This window comes from Nicotiana tabacum, chromosome 10 (genome assembly GCF_000715075.1).
Source record: "Nicotiana tabacum cultivar K326 chromosome 10, ASM71507v2, whole genome shotgun sequence".
Taxonomy (NCBI): domain Eukaryota; kingdom Viridiplantae; phylum Streptophyta; class Magnoliopsida; order Solanales; family Solanaceae; genus Nicotiana; species Nicotiana tabacum.
The window spans coordinates 36,299,182-36,317,466 of NC_134089.1; the positions used below are offsets into that span (position 1 = coordinate 36,299,182).

The 18,285-nt window shown below is 40.3% G+C and overlaps 1 protein-coding gene and 1 pseudogene across 1 annotated transcript; one reads left to right on the plus strand and one right to left on the minus strand.

Moving 5' to 3' along the window:
- The first annotated feature begins 10,677 nt into the window (after positions 1 to 10,677).
- Positions 10,678 to 12,586, plus strand: LOC107771533 (3-hydroxyacyl-[acyl-carrier-protein] dehydratase FERN, mitochondrial). Its single transcript, XM_016590923.2, has 3 exons — positions 10,678 to 11,011; positions 11,888 to 12,003; positions 12,083 to 12,586. The coding sequence occupies exons 1-3, from the start codon at positions 10,748 to 10,750 to the stop codon at positions 12,192 to 12,194; spliced, it is 492 nt and encodes a 163-aa protein (XP_016446409.1). The 5' UTR covers positions 10,678 to 10,747; the 3' UTR covers positions 12,195 to 12,586.
- Positions 12,587 to 12,994: 408 nt separating this feature from the next.
- Positions 12,995 to 16,907, minus strand: LOC107771527 (ruBisCO large subunit-binding protein subunit alpha, chloroplastic-like; annotated as a pseudogene).
- Between the last annotated feature and the right edge of the window lie 1,378 nt (positions 16,908 to 18,285).

Consider the following 18,285-nt stretch of genomic DNA (forward strand, 5'->3'; position numbering starts at 1 on the left):
TCTTTTGCCTATGCCGAGGGTAGCCTGTTTAACCGGTTCTTTCTGAAGTAGATTTGGAGTAATTTGAAGGCCTGTGTGGGATGGCGACAATGACTCTTACGCCTTGCAACGACGTTCGGGCGTCCCCGAGTCGCGTTAGTTCGACTCGTACAATCGTGTGACCGGAGTCACTTATGTTTGGCCGGAGCCTTTGAGTCTCAAGTGAAGTAGTTTCGGCATCTATATTGAGGGTATGCCTTTTTAGGGGTCTTACAAGTTCGATATATAGCCGAACTTTGAGATCGGGTTTATGCCTTTAGTAAGGTCTTACAAGTTTTTCACGTCGTTGAGGTCTTACAGTTTTCTCATGCCGTTGAGGTCTTACAGTTTTTTCACTTGGTACAAGTGTGGTTCATGCCTTGCTTGAGGTTTTACAGATTTTTCATGTTGTTAAGGTCTTACAGGTTTTTCATGCCATTGAGGTCTTACAGTTTTTTCAAGCCATTGAGGTCTTACAGGTTTTTTATGCCGTTAAGGTCTTAAAGATATAGTTGCTGCCTTCTGTAGGTCTTACGAGACCGATCTTGCCCGCTCGGGGTCTTAGGGCCTCGGGTTTTGATAAGTCGATGGAGGTGGCGCTTGATGGCAATCCCTGAGTCGCCGAGGGTTTCCTGACCGGGAGCCATGATTCGCAAACTGTGTATTGCCTCGTCGAGGGCTTACAATTTTAGAGATCCTGACCCTGAGGTCGTAAGTTCTTGGAGACATCGACGCCAGTCCCCAAGTGTCGGGGCACCTTTGGCCTTAGAGATGTTTTGCGATTGCTGCTTCACCTGAGGGCTTGTGATTTTTGGAGTCCCAACCCGGAGGTCATTAGGGCATTGAATTGTTGACGCCAGTCCCCGAGTCTTGGGGGCGTTTCTGGTAGAGAAATCATTTTTTGCGGAGGTGTCAATCTTCTTCTGGAGCGCGAGATGCTTTGACCAAAGATATTCTAAAATTATTTGGTACAAGTGTACATGTGTTCGCTGTCAGGGGTCCGGCTATACGGACACGGTTCATTCGACCGTTTGTCCCAGTACATTATTTTCCTGTAGGGACCCCTTTTGGCATTTCTTGGCTTTTCTGAGCGGGTGGCCTTCGGGGGGGGGGGGGGAGGGAATGAAATTAGTGTTCGAGGTTGTTTGCAAAAGAAACCCCGAACATTTGTTGACTCTCCCTTAGGTAGCATACAGATGTTGCCTCGTTAAAAACCTTGCCGGTAAAACCCTTTTCGGGATAAAAACTCGGTCGAAGGAAAAGAGTGCAATGGATGCTTTGAAACCTTAAGGCCTTCGAGCTGGACTAACGCTCTGACTGCTTCATTTGGGCTCTTGCATAAGGGTTAGTACGAAATACGAAATGAAAAGGGAGATGGTTATACCTTAGTGTAGGATGTGCCGGCGACGTTTCGAGGACCGATGCGTCCTAGTTACTTGAGATGAAGATGCGGTATGGTCCTTTACTTTGTTTGATCGGGTTTGATCGAAGATGTGCCTTGATTACCCTTTGGCTCTTTTGTGAGCGGAGGTCCTGATGCTGGTGCCACGTTCTATACTACGAACATCTCCCTTGCCACATGTTGTTCCTCGTAGACAGTTTTGATTCCATCCTTTGTCGGGAATTTCATCATTTAGTGTAGTATGGATAGCACTGCTCTCATGCAGTGTATCCACAGTCGTCTGAATAAGACGCTGTACCTCATGTCTTTTTCGATGACATGGAATTTGGCATTTTGGGTCGTGCCGGCCATGGTGACTGGGAGGGTGATTTCTCTTTTCGTTGTTTCACTTGCCATGCTGAACCCGTTGAGGAATCGAGTGGCGGGAACGATTTGGTCGAGCAGTCCAAGCTACTCTATCACCCTCAACCTAACAATATTGGCCGAGCTACCTGGATCTATGAGTACACGTTTTATTCGAAAAGAATTTCTAAGGAAAGAGATTACCAGTGCGTCATTGTGAGGTTGAGACAAGGTCTTGGTGTCCTCTTCACTGAATGTGAGGGCATCTTCGGGAATATATCCCTGGGTTCGCTTTTCTCTGGTGATGGATATTTTTGTCCTTCTCATTAGGGTTCCTGCGGGGCATCGACGCCTCCCAGGATCATATGGATGGCATGTTGTGGCTCGTTTGCTTTGTTCTTCTTGACCGTCTCTCTTTTTCGGAACTGATTTTTGGCTCGGTCGCTAAGGAATTCCCGGAGATGACCTTTGTTAAGTAGTCGAGATACCTCTTCTCGAAGTTGGTGGCAATCCTCGGTCCTGTGGCTGTGCGTGTTGTGAAACTCGCACACAAAGTTATAGTTCCTTCGTGAAGGATCCGATTGTATAGGCCCGGGCCACTTGGCATCTCTGATTTTACTGATGGCGAACACGATGTCTGATACATCGACATTGAAGTTGTATTCCGACAAGTAAGGTGCACACGTTGGCCCTGCGTTCCTATTGAATCTGGCTCTGTTGATAAGCCCACGAGGGTCCTGTCCTCGGTCTATCCTTCGATCATTGCGAGGGGGTTGCGCCTCGGAGCATTCCTCCTATCTTTCATGTATGGCTGATATCTTTCTTTGTTTGGTTTTGGCTCCTTTGCCAGGAGCCTGCTTGGGTATACTAAGCCCGAGAGGGCCCCAACTAGTCATCTTCGCCCCTGATTTTCGACAGGTACCAGTTGTGGACGTCCGACCAGGTCATAGCTGAATACTTGATCAAATTATATTTCAACTGTTTTGAAGCCACCGAGCTTCATTCATTCAGACCTTGAGTGAAAGCCTGCATTGCCCAGTCATTGGAGATTGGTAGTAGCTCATCCGTTCCATTTGAAAGCGAGATACAAATTCTTGCAGCATCTCGTTCTTGCTTTGCTTAATTTTGAAAGCGTCGGATTTCCTCATTGTTACATTGATGGCACCGGCATGCGCCTTTACAAAGAAGTCTGCCAGCATGGCGAACGAATCTATGGAGTTAGGAACTAAGTTTTGATACCACATCATGGACCCCTTCGAGAATTTTTCCCCGAACTTTTTCAGTAATATGGACTCGATCTCGTCATTCTTTATATCGTTGCCCTTTAGTGTGCAAGTGTAGGCAATAACGTGTTCATTAGGGTTCGAGGTCCTGTTGTACTTTGGGAGCTCCGGTATTCTGAACTTCTTTGGAATAGTTTTCGGGGCCACTTCCTCAGGGAACGACCTTTGTATAAACTTCTTCGAATCCACACCTTTCAGGATCGAGGATGCACTCGGAATTTGGCCGACCTTGGAGTTGTAGGTTTCGACCTTTTTGTCATTGGCTTCTATCATTTTCTCGCCCGACTCGATCCTCCTGGTGAGGTCATAGAGAATTTTTATGATGGCGGAATCGGTCATCGACCCATTATTGCTCGATCTCTTAGGTGCCTGTTAGGCTGGGGGAGTTGTCCCCGGTGCTGCCGTGCTAGGAGTTTTCTGGTGACTTTGCAGCTGAGCAATCTAGCTGTTGTGCCTGCAATATTTCAAAAATAACATGAAGTCTAACCTCACGTTCTTCCCCAGTTGGGGTTTTCTGTGCTCCTTGTTGATCCCCTTGGTGCACGCTCCTGTCAGTGTGGGATCTTATGTAGATGTGCTGGGCATCGCGCGAGACTGCGTCTACGAGGACTGGCTCCGGTGCGTTCCCAGGGTTTTGTGGTGGCACACCAACACCTGGAACAACCACATCGTTCTCTCCATGGTCCTCAAGATTGTTATTTTCGTCTCCGTTTACCGAGTTAGACATTTCGACCTAAAATCGAAGATCTTGGACAAGAAAAAGCATGAAAGATAACTTGCGTTATAGGACAAAACCAATAAGAAAATAATCACTATTATTTTTAGCCCCACGGTGAACGCCAAACTATTTACAGTGAAAATGGTAATAACAATTAAATTTATTGATGGGACTCTAAAAATACGTGATATATTTTTATGCTAGTTTGTTAGGCAGTTGGTGCTAAGCGTGCGAGATTTAGAGACGGAACAGAATTAAGAAGAGAGCTACAATAAAACCGATAGGTCAGTCATTCAAGGCCTCAAGCTTGTCAATGCGGAGCCTTGAAGTCGATTCCGGGGCATGAACTCGAGCTATCGCGGGTGATTGGGGTAGGGCTAACATATACGAAATAATCAATGACGGCTCTTTATGGCCAGTGATAAGCAATAAATGATGAACAAATAAGAGGATAAGAAATGAAAGCAATTGTATCAAGAGAGTATATGAGAAAGCAAAGAGAATATTTTTTATATTTCTTGTGGAGCAATTGGAGCAACAGAGAGAGTTACAAAGTGCCAAGGATCCCTCTTATATAGAAAGGGAAAATCCCAACATAGTACAAAATATATTAATGATAAAGAAGACGGGATGGGACAACTGGCTAACTTCATGATGTAGGCTCAGACTAGCTTCAGACTAGCCTGACAGATCTTGCCGGCCCGGCTGCACTCTTCGGAAACTCCCCATGCCCATTGGGATCACGGCCAATGTTATTCCCAGGTCGGGTATCGATAGACCTCGAGGGAGGGTACTTGGTCTGTGGTCTCAAGCCTTCGAGGTGATCTTCCGAGATGCCTTATTAATGAGAAATTGGTTCCTCCGATTTCGCCGTATACAGACCAATAAACCTCGGACTCAATTTCCCTTTCTTCCCAAATCTCATAACGCCCTTCATAGGCGGAACCCGAAGCAGAACCCACTCTCCAACCATATAGGAAGCATCACGAACCTTCTGGTCCGCGTAACTCTTCTGTCTAGACTGGGCTGCACGGAGTCTATCCTAAATCACCTTAACCTTCTCCAAAGCATCCTGAACCAAGTATGTGCCCAATAACCTAGCCTCACCCGGCTCAAACCAACCCATCGGGGATCTACACTGCCTACCATACAAGGCCTCATACGATGCCATCTGAATGCTGGACTAATAGCTATTGTTGTAGGCAAACTCCGCTAGTGGCAAGAACTGATCCCAAGAACCTACAAACTCCATCACACACGCACAGAGCATATCCTCAAGAATTTGAATAGTGCACTCGGACTGTCTATCCATCTGAGGGTGAAATGTTGTACTCAACTCCACCCGAGTACCCAACTCATGTTGTACGACCCTCCAGAATCGTGATGTGAACTGAGTACCTCTATCTGAAATAATAAAAACTGGAATACCATGCAGACGAACAATCTCCCGGATATAAATATCCGCCAACCGCTCCGAAGAATAGGTAGTACACACAGGAATGAACTGCGCGGACTTGGTCAGTCGATCCATAATCACCCAAATGGCATTGAACTTCCTCAAAGTCTGTGGGAGTCCAACTACGAAGTCCATGGTGATCCTCTCCCACTTCCACTCCGGAATCTCTATCTGCTGAAGCAACCCACCCGATCTCTGGTGCTCATACTTAACCTGTTGACAGTTGAGACACCGAGCTACAAACCCAACTATATCCTTCTTCATCTGCCTCCACTAATAGTGCTGCCTCAAATCCTGGTACATCTTCGCGGCACCCAGATGGATGGAATACTGCGAACTATAGGCCTCATCTAGAATCAAGTCCCGAAGCCCATCAACATTGGGTACACATACCCGACCCTGCATACTCAATATCCCGTCATCACCAATAGTCACATCTCTAGCATCACCGTGCAGAAACTTGTCCTTGAGGACGAGCAAATGAGGGTCATCATACTGATGCTCCCTGATACGATCAAATAAGGAAGACCGAGAGACCACGAAAGCTAGAACCCGACTGGGTTCCAAAAGATACAATCTCACAAACTGGCTGGCTAAGGCTTGAACATCCATCACCATAGGCCTCTCCGTTGCTGGTAAATAAGCCAAACTCCCCAAACTCTCCGCCCGATGACTCAAAGCATCGGCCACCACATTGGCCTTGCCCGAGTGATACAAGATAGTGATATCATAGTCCTTCAGCAGCTCTAACCACCTCCTCTAGCGCAAATTAATATCCTTTTGCCTGAACAAATGCTGCAAACTCCGATGATTAGTATAAATCTCACAAGGCACACCGTACAAATAATGACGCTAGATATTCAAGGCGTGGACAATAGCAGCTAACTCGAGATCATGGACAGGATAATTCTTCTCATTACCTTCAACTGTCTGGATGCGTAGGCAATCACCCTACCGTCCTGCATCAATACCTCTCCAAGGCCAATCCTCGAGGAATCAAAATAGACAGTATAAGACCCCGCACCTGTAGGCAATATCAAAACTGGGGTTGTAGTCAAATTTGTATTGAGCTTCTGGAAGCTCGCCTCACACTCTTCCGTCCACTAGAACGGAGCACCCTTATGGGTCAGCCTGGTCATAGGTGAAAAAATAGATGAAAATCCCTCAACAAATTGAAGGTAATAATATGCCAAGGCAAGAAAACTACAGATCTCTGTAGTTGAGGATGGTCTGGGCCAGCTCTGCACTGCTTCCACTTTCTTCGGATCCACCTGTATACCCTTACTCGATACCACGTTACCCAAGAATGCCATGGAATCCAGCCAAAACTCACATTTCGAGAACTTTGCATATAACTTCTTTTCCCTCAAAGTCTAAAGCACTGTCCTCAGGTGCTGCTCATGATCCTTCCAACTCCGGGAGTATACCAAAATATCATCAATAAAGACAATGACGAACGAGTCAAGATATGTCCAAAACATACTGTTTATCAAATGCATGAAGGCTGTTGGGGCATTGGTCAGCCTAAATGACATAACAAGGAACTCGTAATGACCATACCGAGTCCTGAAAGCAGTCTTTGGGATATCTGGCTCCCGAATCTTCAACTGAGGCTAACCTGAACGCAAGTCAATCTTAGAAAACAGTCGTGCACCTTGTAACTGGTCAAACAGATCATCAATACGAGGCAAATGATATTGGTTCTTCACTGTAACTTTATTCAACCTGCGATAATCAATGCACATACGCATACAACCATCCTTTTTTCTTCACAAACAAGACAGGAGTACCCCAAGGTGATACACTAGGCCGAATAAAACCCTTATCAAGAAATTCCTGTAACTGGTCCTTCAACTCAGGAGGAGCTATACAGTACGGAGGAATAGAAATGGGATGAGTGCCCGGCAACATATCAATGCCAAAATTAATATCTCTGTCCGGTGGCATACCCTAAAGATCAGCTGGAAACACATCAGGGAAGTCCTGTACTACTAGGACTGAATCAACTGTAGGGGTATCAACACTAACATCTCCCACATAGGCCAGATACACGTCACACCCCTTCTCAACCATTCGTTGAGCTTTAAGGAAAGAAATAACTCTATTGGGAGTATGATCTAAAGAACCCCTCCACTCTACTCGTGGTACACCTGGCACAGCCAGCATCACGGTTTTGGCATGATAATCAAAAATAGCATAATGGGGAGACAATTAGTCCATGCCCAAGATAACATCAAAATCTACCATGCTGAGCAATAATAAATCGGCTATGGTCTCAAAACCACTAAGAGCAACCAAACACGACCGATAAACGTGGTCCACAATAAGAGAATCTCCCATAGGAGTAGAAACATAAACAAGGGAACTCAAAGAATCCCGAGATACACCCAAATGCGGGGCAAAATAAGAAGACACATAAGAATAGGTGGAGCCTAGATCGAATAAAACCGATGCATCTCTATGACAAACCAGGACAATACCTGTGATGAAAGAATCAGAGGCGACAGCCTCGGTACGGGCAGGAAGGGCAAAATATCTGGTCTGGCCTCCCCCTCTAGGGCGACCTCTACCTCCCCAACCTCTACCTCTGGCTGGCTGGGCAGGTGAGGTAGCAACTGGTGTTGAAATCATAGCCTGGGAATTCTCCGGAGCACACTGTGGCTGAGAAGTCTATGGAGGTGCACCCCTCCCTAGTCTAGGGCAATCTCTCACCACATGGCATGTGTCGCCACACTCAAAACAACCTCGCTGTTGACGTAGCTGTGGGAAATGTGTGGTAGGGTACTTTGAGTCCTACTTAATGTGAGTTTCACACATAGATTATGGGTAGATTTTAACATGTAATTTATGGAATTCATGGGTTAGATGGAAAACCTAGGTTTTTGATAAAAATGAGATTTAACCAAGAAATTTTGTTATGGAATTTGACAAAAATCATATATTTGGGTTCATGAGGTTATGGATAACAACTTTCTTCGAAAATTTCCGGAATCCGGGCACATGGGCCCGGGGGTGAATTTTAGGAACTTTACATTTAGGGTTAGGTAATTACTTAAATAGTTAGAATATGAACTTTTGAGCATATATTGATTAGTTTATATACTATTTGAATAGTTTTGGATTGTTTGGCACCGATTTGAGGGTTTGAGCATAATCTGGGACCGGAAAGTAGGCCTTGAGACGAGGTAAGTCTCTTTTCTAACCTTGTAAGAGGGATTTTACCCCATAGGTGAATTAAATAAATATGTGTACCTACTTGGGGGGCTACGTACATACGAGGTGACAAGAGTCCGTACGTAGCTACTAATCATGCTAATGTTCGGGTAGTCTAGGACCTGTATCATGCTATACTTGAAATGTTTGTGCCCTTACTTGTTAATTTAATTGCTTAAGTTATGTTGGAATTTGATAAAAGAATTGTAAAAGGTTAAATTCACTTACTTGAAGTTGTGAAGGGAATACTTGGCTGTAAATGAGAAATTTGTATTTTCTTTAAAAAAAATATTTGCTATTATGGAGCGGGTCGAACGCCTCGATAGTAGATAGATGCATCTATGGTTCGTGTCTTTCGACCCTCGACAATGAACATTTAAATACTATGTTGGATCGGGCCGTACGACCTCGGCATAACTTGTACATGAAAATTCTTTGGAACTATTCATAATTGATATTGCTTAAATGTCTTGAAATGCAAGTTGTTAAATGATAAAATTAAACTAAAAATAATTGACAAATGTATGATATGCGTATAACTATTATATAATATATAACCATATATAATTAATGTATAATTTATGTAAATCAGCTAAAAACAGTGAATCTGACTCACTATTTGTGTAAAGATCACGTAACTCTAATGGACAATCCAACCAGAGAGAGGTAGCACTCTGATCTAAATTACATTACAACCAGATTGTGCATTAGCCTTAGCCCAAAGTCTTTCGGTAACGTTTGGTCGTGAAAAACTTAAAACCCAATATTGCAATTGGACTGGAATCCAAAAATTGGGTTTGCATCAAACTGAGCTATAAAATCGGGTTATTTTCTGACTAACTAACTGTGATTTAATTGGCACGGAGATTGATCAGGGATCTTCCAAGCCTCACGTCGTACACCATCTGTTCGACGATTTGATTCAAAGAGACTTCAGATTTTCATATATCTGTCAATCGCTCTTTGTCCACTCATATTTAATAAATTTTGTTAGTGGGTTCACTTAACCACATTCAGCGTCCTTATTTTCTGCCTTATTATCATTTTGTGTTGCCTTTGAACACGGGCGTCTCCATAAAATCAGTGGCCTAAAACTAAATTTTAATAAGAGACCTTATACATTTTTTATTAGTATATACACACATATATGTAGAAAAAAGTTAGTGTTGGCATTTTTTTCATACTTGTTATTTATAGTATAACATTCTTAAATAATAAAACCATTTAACTTCACATAATAGTATTATTATATATATTAGTAAGAGGTAACTTAAATAAATAAGATGTTAGACATGCATTTTTAATATGTTACCTTTGATATTGTTGTTAAAAAAATATTTACTAATATGAAGATTTAAGTAATTTAATTCAAAATTCTAAAATATTTTTAGTGTTAAAGAGTTGATAATCTTTCTTTCTTTCTTTTGTTCAATGTTTTTTGTACTTTTTTTGGCAAACTTTAATATTGCCTAACTTGAAATAAAATCACAAAATCCATTATTAAGAAATTTTGGAAATCTAAATCAAAGCTTTACTAATCTCCTACTTGAGCATTCTCAATCAAATTTTATAGAGTCTCAATTAAGATAAAATAACAATCAGTGAATGTGTTATTTAGTTACCAGATATGAATGAAGCTGGTTGAGTAACATGTTCATAGGACAGTGATCTATAAATACTTGTTGATAATTAATCAGCGCGGCTCAACGCAACTGGTGGCTTAAAACTAAACTATATTAAAAGACCCTAAAATTTATTTCATAAAATCCATATAATATTGAGACAAAAAAATGTGTGAGAGAACAACATATAATATGTGGGTTAGGCGTACGTTATATGATATTGATCTCTCCCCTATAAAAAAAATATAGTATTAAGTGAAAATGGTAACAGAGTTGAGCCCATAATCGATCTTGTTTTGAACCTTATGACACTTGTCTTGGAGATTTCTTAGTTATAAAAATTGAGACACAAAAGAACTTGCTTTCTGATGTGTGGATCAATCAAATGTGACAAAAAAGAATAGCCAATTTAGAGAATTTGAGTTGAAATTAATATGAAAAAAGAAAGAAAGAAAATATAATTGACGAGAAGATAAATATATTATTTAATTTAGCAAGAGAAATTTTTTATCTTATTAACTCATTCAATCCTACCTCTATCAAATTTTAAAATATTTTATTAATAATTGTATAAATATAAATTACATATATAATATAATAATATAGCTTTGGGCCTTAAATATTTGAGGGCATAAGGCACAAGCTTGATTTGGTTTACCCTAGAGCCGCCCTTGCCTTTGAAGTTTGAGAAAGATGCTTATAAAACGTATCCTTTCATTTTCTATTTCTTCATATGGCTTCTCATCGTTGTCCACCTGCTCGAATTTGTTAAAAAGCATTTTAAAGCAAGCAAGAACATTTTCAGATGCTGATATTATTGAGTATACCAAGCTGACACACGACGCCAATCCATTGCATTTTGATGCTGAATGCGCCAAAAATGCTGGTTTTAGTGACCGCCTTGTTCCTGGGATGCTTGTCGCTTCCTTATTTCCTAGGATTATTGCTGCTCATTTTGTAAGTTCTACGTTCCTCAATCCTGTCCCGATGTTTCAATAGACTTCTCTTAAGAACTTCAAAATTTAATTTTTATAAAAGAATTTTACACTATTTGTAGCTGTATGTAGTCATAGTGGATTAGTTACCTGAAAATAATGGTTAAATGATATGTTACAACAATTAAACTACACGTTAGCGTATATCTAATTTAAATCCAAAACTTTGTAATACTTAGCCACGACTTTAATAGTCATAGAATGGCGAGATAAAAGTCAAGTAGAAGCAGAGGCATCCAAGTTGAGGGATATGGGTTCTCCTCCTCCTAAACCATGTATAACAATGTTATATTTCTTCAAAATTTCTTAAATATAGGTGCGCAAACCCATGCTCAAAGACTCTTATGGCCCAATTATTATTGGGTGTAGCTCTACAAGTGAAATTGACAGTTCAAAATTTCAAATCATACTCTGAACGGTCTTGTGAGTATATACATATATGTATATATTATTAAAATTTCAAAAAGAATATAATTTTGAATCTGTAATTTCAAAAGTTTAGTGGATTCATGGTAAGAGACTAAAGTTAAACCCGTCAAGTGTAAATTCTAGATCCACCTCTTCACAATTGTGTACCCATCCTCTTGAAATCCGTAGAAGTTAAAGTGTTAGTTGTTCATGTCGAAAAGAAGGTACATAACCTACTAAAATCAGTTAACCTACACCGATAGCTTAACAGATCCTTAAACTTTTGTGTATATAATTTAATAGTAAATATGATGATATCAACATTTTTTAAAGTAGCTAAATATGCAACATTGAATGGGGAAGGTGCTATTTAGATCTGGTTTTAAATTGGAAAATTCTTCTAGCTATTGTTGTTTGGTAATTTCTCCAGCCAGGAGCTGTATATGTTTCACAAACCTTGCACTTCAAATTACCTGTTTATATTGGAGATGAGATCATTGCTGAGGTACAAGCATCAAGTGTTAGACACATGAAAAACAAGTACATGTAAGTAGCTCTTGGCTGAAGATTTATGGTTGGATACCATATTTTGTGGCTCCTAATTGCATTGGTCTCTTTGGTCCAGCGTGAAACTGTCAACAAAATGTTTCAAATGTGATGGTCCTCTGGTAATTGATGGTGAGGCAACAGCAATTTTACCATCTCTGGTCATGGAACCAACAAGTACTTCCAGCTGATCGGAAAAACCTTTGCTTGTCTGCTAAAGTCTCCTAAAATACTAGCAGCCTGCATAGTTGTCTGCTTACTATTAAGAAATACATAGGGAATAATTGCAAGTTTGCAACCTCGATGATAGAATTTGATGTCATTCAGTTCAGAGCCTTTAGGTCAAGTCACCAGTTAGCACTGTTCTGAGCCTTTTGGTTAAGTCACCAGTTAGCACTTGAGCATGAAAGCGATTGAGCTGTAAAATCTTATTAGTACTCTCTATTCTGTTTTATTTCACCTTCCTTTCTAGTTTATTCTGAAAAAATTTACTTGTATATTTCTATAATTGTAAGCTTCTAACTTTAAAACTTTTCATTTACCTTTAATAACAAGTTATTATAGCTACAGAAATATTGTGACATATTTAAGACTACAAGTTCTAAGGGTATGGCGTCTTTTTTTTTTTTTTTTTTTTTTTTTTTTTAACCTTCGTGTCCAGTGAAACACCACTTAATAAAATGAAGTAAAGAGAGTATTGGATTTTTGTTCTTTTCTGTGGAAGATTTTGGTAATGCCCTAAAGATACTTTGTTCTGCAGAGTAAGAACACACTATTTTGAGATTTGTTTCACCAAAATAACAGGGAAAAAAGATAAGAGATTGCTATTTGAAGAAATGAAGTAGACGGGAAAGGAGATAAACACAAAAATATGAAGGAAAATTAATTTACTTGCATGGGGTTGCATAACCAATATCAATTTGTCAATTGTTAAATTAACCTGATCTAGTGTAAAGACCCGGAGGAAGTAAATTTCACCCCACAGGAGCCCTTAATGCAATGCACTAGCACAAAGCGCCTTGGTAAGACTGTCAACAGAATTGCAAAGTGGACTGGTCAAAGAAACAAGTAAAACCAAAGAAGAAAACCCCATGGTAAATGACTGAAAAGTTTATTCATCCTAAAGAGAAGAAGTTTCAGCTAGTCCTAGCAAACAATGTACTTTTTAATATGAGCTTATGCCATCCAGAAACTCAAAGCCAGCTGAAATTCAAATGGTCTTTATCTTTTAATCCTTCAAGCATTGTCAACACTAATCTCTGCCCTAACAGGGCACATTTGAGTAACTGAACATTGCCAAAAATTCCTAACTACTACTGTATAAGCATGGGTTAGATTACATGGGAAGTCCTTGTGGAGGAGCAAATGCAAGTGCTTTAGGCGTGTGCTTGTCCACGACAATGGCTTGCGTAGTGAGTTCCACCACCCGAACTGATCTGTTACTATCACTATATGTTCCCAATTAGATTGTGTCCAAGAGGTATGCTCAGCCCCTAATACATTGCAAGTTCTTGATCCTGCAGAGGATAATGAGTTGGTTGGCTGTTAGTATACCCTCTTAGTGTTAGCGATATAGCACAACTCCATTTTGCTATAGAAGGGTTGCTAGTGCCTACTAAGTCAAGTGACACTATTCAGCTGATTCTCTAGCTCAGATTACTTTAAAACCCGAATTTCTCCAATCGAACAGATTATGATTTGAAGTTCTAGAATACAGTTATTAGCTTGCCAGTCAAGTATATTGGGAATCGTTACATACTTACATTGCCATAAATGACTTACTCAAGGTGCCATAATAATATAATAGGTACCCACAACTTCAACTTCAACACATCCCCACAAAAATAGAATGAATAAAATGAAAGATTTCTCAATAGGAGTAAATTGAAAATAATTTACCTTCTGCACAATGTCAGCCCCCAACTTCTCATCTGGATCTTCAAGATTGTCCTTAATGGCATGGACATAAGTTGACAGATGAACCAAAGCAGCACCACCACCAGGTACGATTCCCTATTCAACTGCAGCAAAAGTTGCATGTTTCGCATCCTCAATTCGAAGCTTGCGGTCCTCGAGCTCAGCTTCTGTTGCAGCTCCAACCTTTATGACAGCAACACCTCCAGACAACTTGGCAATTCCCTCAGCAAGTTTTTCCGAGCCAGATATTGAATCGGTCATGTCCAACTCCTTCTTAAGCTGAGAAATCCTAGCCTGTATCTCGTCCTTTGGCGCATCATCAGCAAGAATGGTTGTTGAGTCCTTGGAGATAGTCACCTTTCTAGCAAAACCTAATGCTTCAACTGGGGTATTCTCAACAAGCATACCCAAATCAGTTGCCTGGTACTCCCCTCCTGATAGTATATACAAGCAGCACGTCAGAAATATTTCCTTTGTAAGGTAGACACATTTGAGACTAGAGTGCTTGATACAAGAATCCAATCTACTATCAAAGAAAACTACAAAGGATAGTAGTACTAATCAGATCTACTTAAAACAGAATTGCACAAATAAGCTGAAGCGGAAAATCGTATAAATCCAAGGAGAGTGAAATTAAGCATTATCTAAGAATTGTGTTGGCTTAACATCCCACCAGTATCAGCGATAACTTCCTCCTTTCGTCCTCAAACACACATTCAATATAGAAAAGAAAGAAAGAAAAAGCAAGAGAGAAAAAAATACTATAGTGCCTCCATTTATCTAATTCAAAATTTTTTTGTGACAATTACCTAGTTCTAGATTCTGCCTGTAAAAACACAAACAGCTTCGAAACTAGTTTACTTAACAAATTTGTGGGAAGTGGTACAATTAAGTCGAGCAAGTTGGACTACCTGTTACAATGGCAATATCTTGGAGAAGAGCTTTCCTCCTTTGCCCAAAACCAGGTGCTCTGATGGCAGCAACGTTCAGTACACCTCGCTGCTTGTTCACAACAAGAGTAGCCAAAGCTTCTCCAGTTACGTCTCCAGCAATAATGAGCAGATGGCTCGTAATTCAGTTGACTTCTCCAGGAGGGGCATAATATCCTTGATTGCTGAAATCTCCTGATCCGTAACCAGCACTCTAGCATTCTCAAATTCAACAATTAATTTCTCCTGGTTGGTCATGAATTGTGGGGAGATATATCCCTTATCAATCTGCAAATGACGGAGCAAAGTGTGTGTTAGAGTTAGAATATTTGATAACCCTCATTCTCAACTCAGAACCCACGTCATCTAAACCTTGGATCTACCACTGATTACAGGTGAACTACAGTAGAGATATAGAAAAAACAGTAGAGAACACATTCTCGTCTAAGTAGGCACATACCTCCATTCCCTCTTCAACATGAACAGTTGTTTCAAAGGAAGAGGATGACTCGATTGTTAGAACACCATCAGGACCAACTTTGTCAATTGCATCAGCAATCATGGTTCCAATTTCATCATCATTTCCAGCAGATATAGAAGCAATAGCTGGCGGAAAGACAACTATTTGCAAAATGTTAATTGCCATCCATTATAGAAGGTTTAAAGGACAGAGTTAACAACAAAAGCAGTAGAATAAATTACCTTTGATCTCATCACGACCTTTAACAGGCCTAGCCCTCCTTTCTAGCATTTCAATCAAAACGTTTACAGTTTTGTCGATGCCCTTCTTCAGAGATACTGGATTTGCACCAGATGTAACACTTAATAAACCACGTTTAATGATTTCCCTGGCAAGAACTGATGCAGTTGTGGTCCCATCACCAGCAGAATCATTGGTTAGGCTTGCAACCTTCACCATAATAAATTTGGAAAAATCAGATCCACAAATCCAGGAATACAGTAAATATGACAATTGTTCTTAAACTGTCTGTCGATAGAACAATTAACCAAATTCAGGACAGATTTAACAATGATCTTCAAGTATCCCCAAATGACCAACCTCTCTGATAAGGGCGGCACCTGCATTTTCCATAGCATCAGGTAGCTCTATGGCTCGAGCAATTGTGACTCCATCATTAACCACCTTTGGGGTATCATAGTCATCTAAAACCACATTCCTCCCTATAGGAAAGTAAACAGATGACTATGAGTTAAAATGCACTAATTGCAGCACTGCTGGAGGAGACACATATAACATTGATACATCTGTTAAATGTCTTATGTTTAAAGACTTATTGTCCACATGTATGGTCATCAATTCTCTGCTTCAGTTCACTCCCTCCCTTAAACGCACCACATAATAATCAACTAGATACACTAAGCGAACTACGAGACAGAATAAATCTATAGCTCTAGTTGTGGGCATGTTACAAAGAATCCAACAAATAATCAGGTCGGACTTATTATCTGCCTCAATCATATATAGCTCGCTATGAAATGAAAGAAATGGCTCATAGAGAGAAAGTAAAAGAAGTTAAGTTATCATATTGGGTTTCAAACCATAAGATATCAAAATATGAACTACACTTAAATCCCAAGTTAATTGGGTGATTATATGAAATTCATCTTAGTTTGACTACTTTAACTCTTGTCATCAACCTGCTGGCATGGGTTACTTTGCAGATGTGGTTGGTTCCAACTTCAAAACTTCCAACCTCCATATAAACAATACTATTAAAAAAGAAAGCTTAAATTGATCTGCAAGACAAAGATGAAGCAGAGGGAACATACCCTTAGGACCAAGAGTGAGACCAACAACATCAACGAGCTTATCAATACCAGCCTGAAGGGCACGTCTTGGTTTCTGGTCATATGCGATTTCTTTAGCATTTGCCCTTACTATAAACCGGCTCTTTGAAGCCTTGTTATTGATAGGACCAAACCTGTTGTTGTATATGAAAGTAGACAAAACAAAAGAAAGAAAAATCAAAAAGAGATGAAAATATGATGTAAGCGCTTACATCGACATTCTTATGATGTAAGCGTTTACCTCAGCATTCTTATGATGTAAGCGCTTACCTCGGCAGGGCATTCAAATGCCTATAAATAGGGGTCTACATTTTCATTTGTAGAACATCCCAAAACTTCTTCTTTCTCTCTTCAATTAATAAAGAGCTATTCTTTGTGTGGCCGTGGAGTAGGCAAAAATTGCCGAACCACGTAAATCTTGTCTTGTCTTGTCTTGTGCAATTTATTGTTTCTCTCCTAAATATCCTTTTCCTTCTATATCTTGACACGCTTCCTCAACAACTGGTATCAGAGCACAGACAGTGTAATTCTGGTAGAAAAGTACAGTATTGGTGCAGGTACTATTCACGACACTATTGATCATCGTTACTATTCACAAACACTATTCACATAAATTGTTTTTGTGAAAAATGACATCGGAAGAAGGGAAGGTTAAGATTGACAAGTTCAGTGGCAAAGATTTTGGATTCTGGAAAATGCAAATAGAGGACTATTTGTACCAGAAAAAATTACACTTACCTCTGACCGAGGTGAAACCGGAGACTATGTCCAAAGCGGATTGGGATCTATTAGATCGCCAAGCTCTTGGTGTGATTCGTTTGACGCTAACACGAAATGTGGCGTTTAACATCATTAACGAGAAGACCACTGCAGGCCTGATGAAGGCGTTATCAAATATGTATGAGAAGCCATCTGCTTCAAATAAAGTCTATTTGATGCGTCGATTGTTCAACTTAAAAATGACAGAAGGTGGATCAGTCACGGAACATATCAATGAGTTTAATACAATATTAACTCAGTTGAGTTCTGTTAATATAACAATTGATGACGAAATCAGGGCGTTGATTCTACTATCATCTCTACCGGAGAGTTGGTCTGCAACAGTAACTGCAGTTAGCAGTTCATTAGGAAGTACCAAACTCAAATTGAATGATATTAGAGACTTGGTTCTAAGCGAAGATATTCGCCGAAGAGAATCAAGTGATTCCCCAGGATCTGCTTTTAGTACCGAAAGCAGGGAGAGAATCAACCAAAGAGGACAGATTTATGGTCGTGGCAGATCAAAGTCAAGGAGAAGAGGACAATCCAAAAATCGCAAGGACATTACTTGTTGGAATTGCGATAAAAAGGGTCACTACAGTAGTCAATGTAGAGAACCAAAGAAGAAGAAGGAAGAAAATTCAGCAAATGTAATTGTTGAATAAGTCGGTGATGCACTAATTTGTTGTGTAGACAGTCCAGTCGAATCTTGGATTTTGGACTCAGGTGCATCATTTCACTCTACATCATGTAAAGAATTATTGCATAATTATATTGCTGGAAAATTTGGGAAAGTTTATCTAGCAGACGACGAACCTCTCGACATTGTTGGAAAAGGTGAAGTTCATATAAAGACTTCACAAGGCAC

Bases quoted from the DNA above. Each gene is read 5' to 3' on its own strand.
- LOC107771533 (XM_016590923.2), top strand. From the start codon at position 10,748: ATGCTTATAAAACGTATCCTTTCATTTTCTATTTCTTCATATGGCTTC. The intron at 11,012-11,887 runs GTAAGTTCTACG...TAATTTCTCCAG, and splicing joins GGATTATTGCTGCTCATTTT to CCAGGAGCTGTATATGTTTC. The intron at 12,004-12,082 runs GTAAGTAGCTCT...TCTTTGGTCCAG, and splicing joins CACATGAAAAACAAGTACAT to CGTGAAACTGTCAACAAAAT.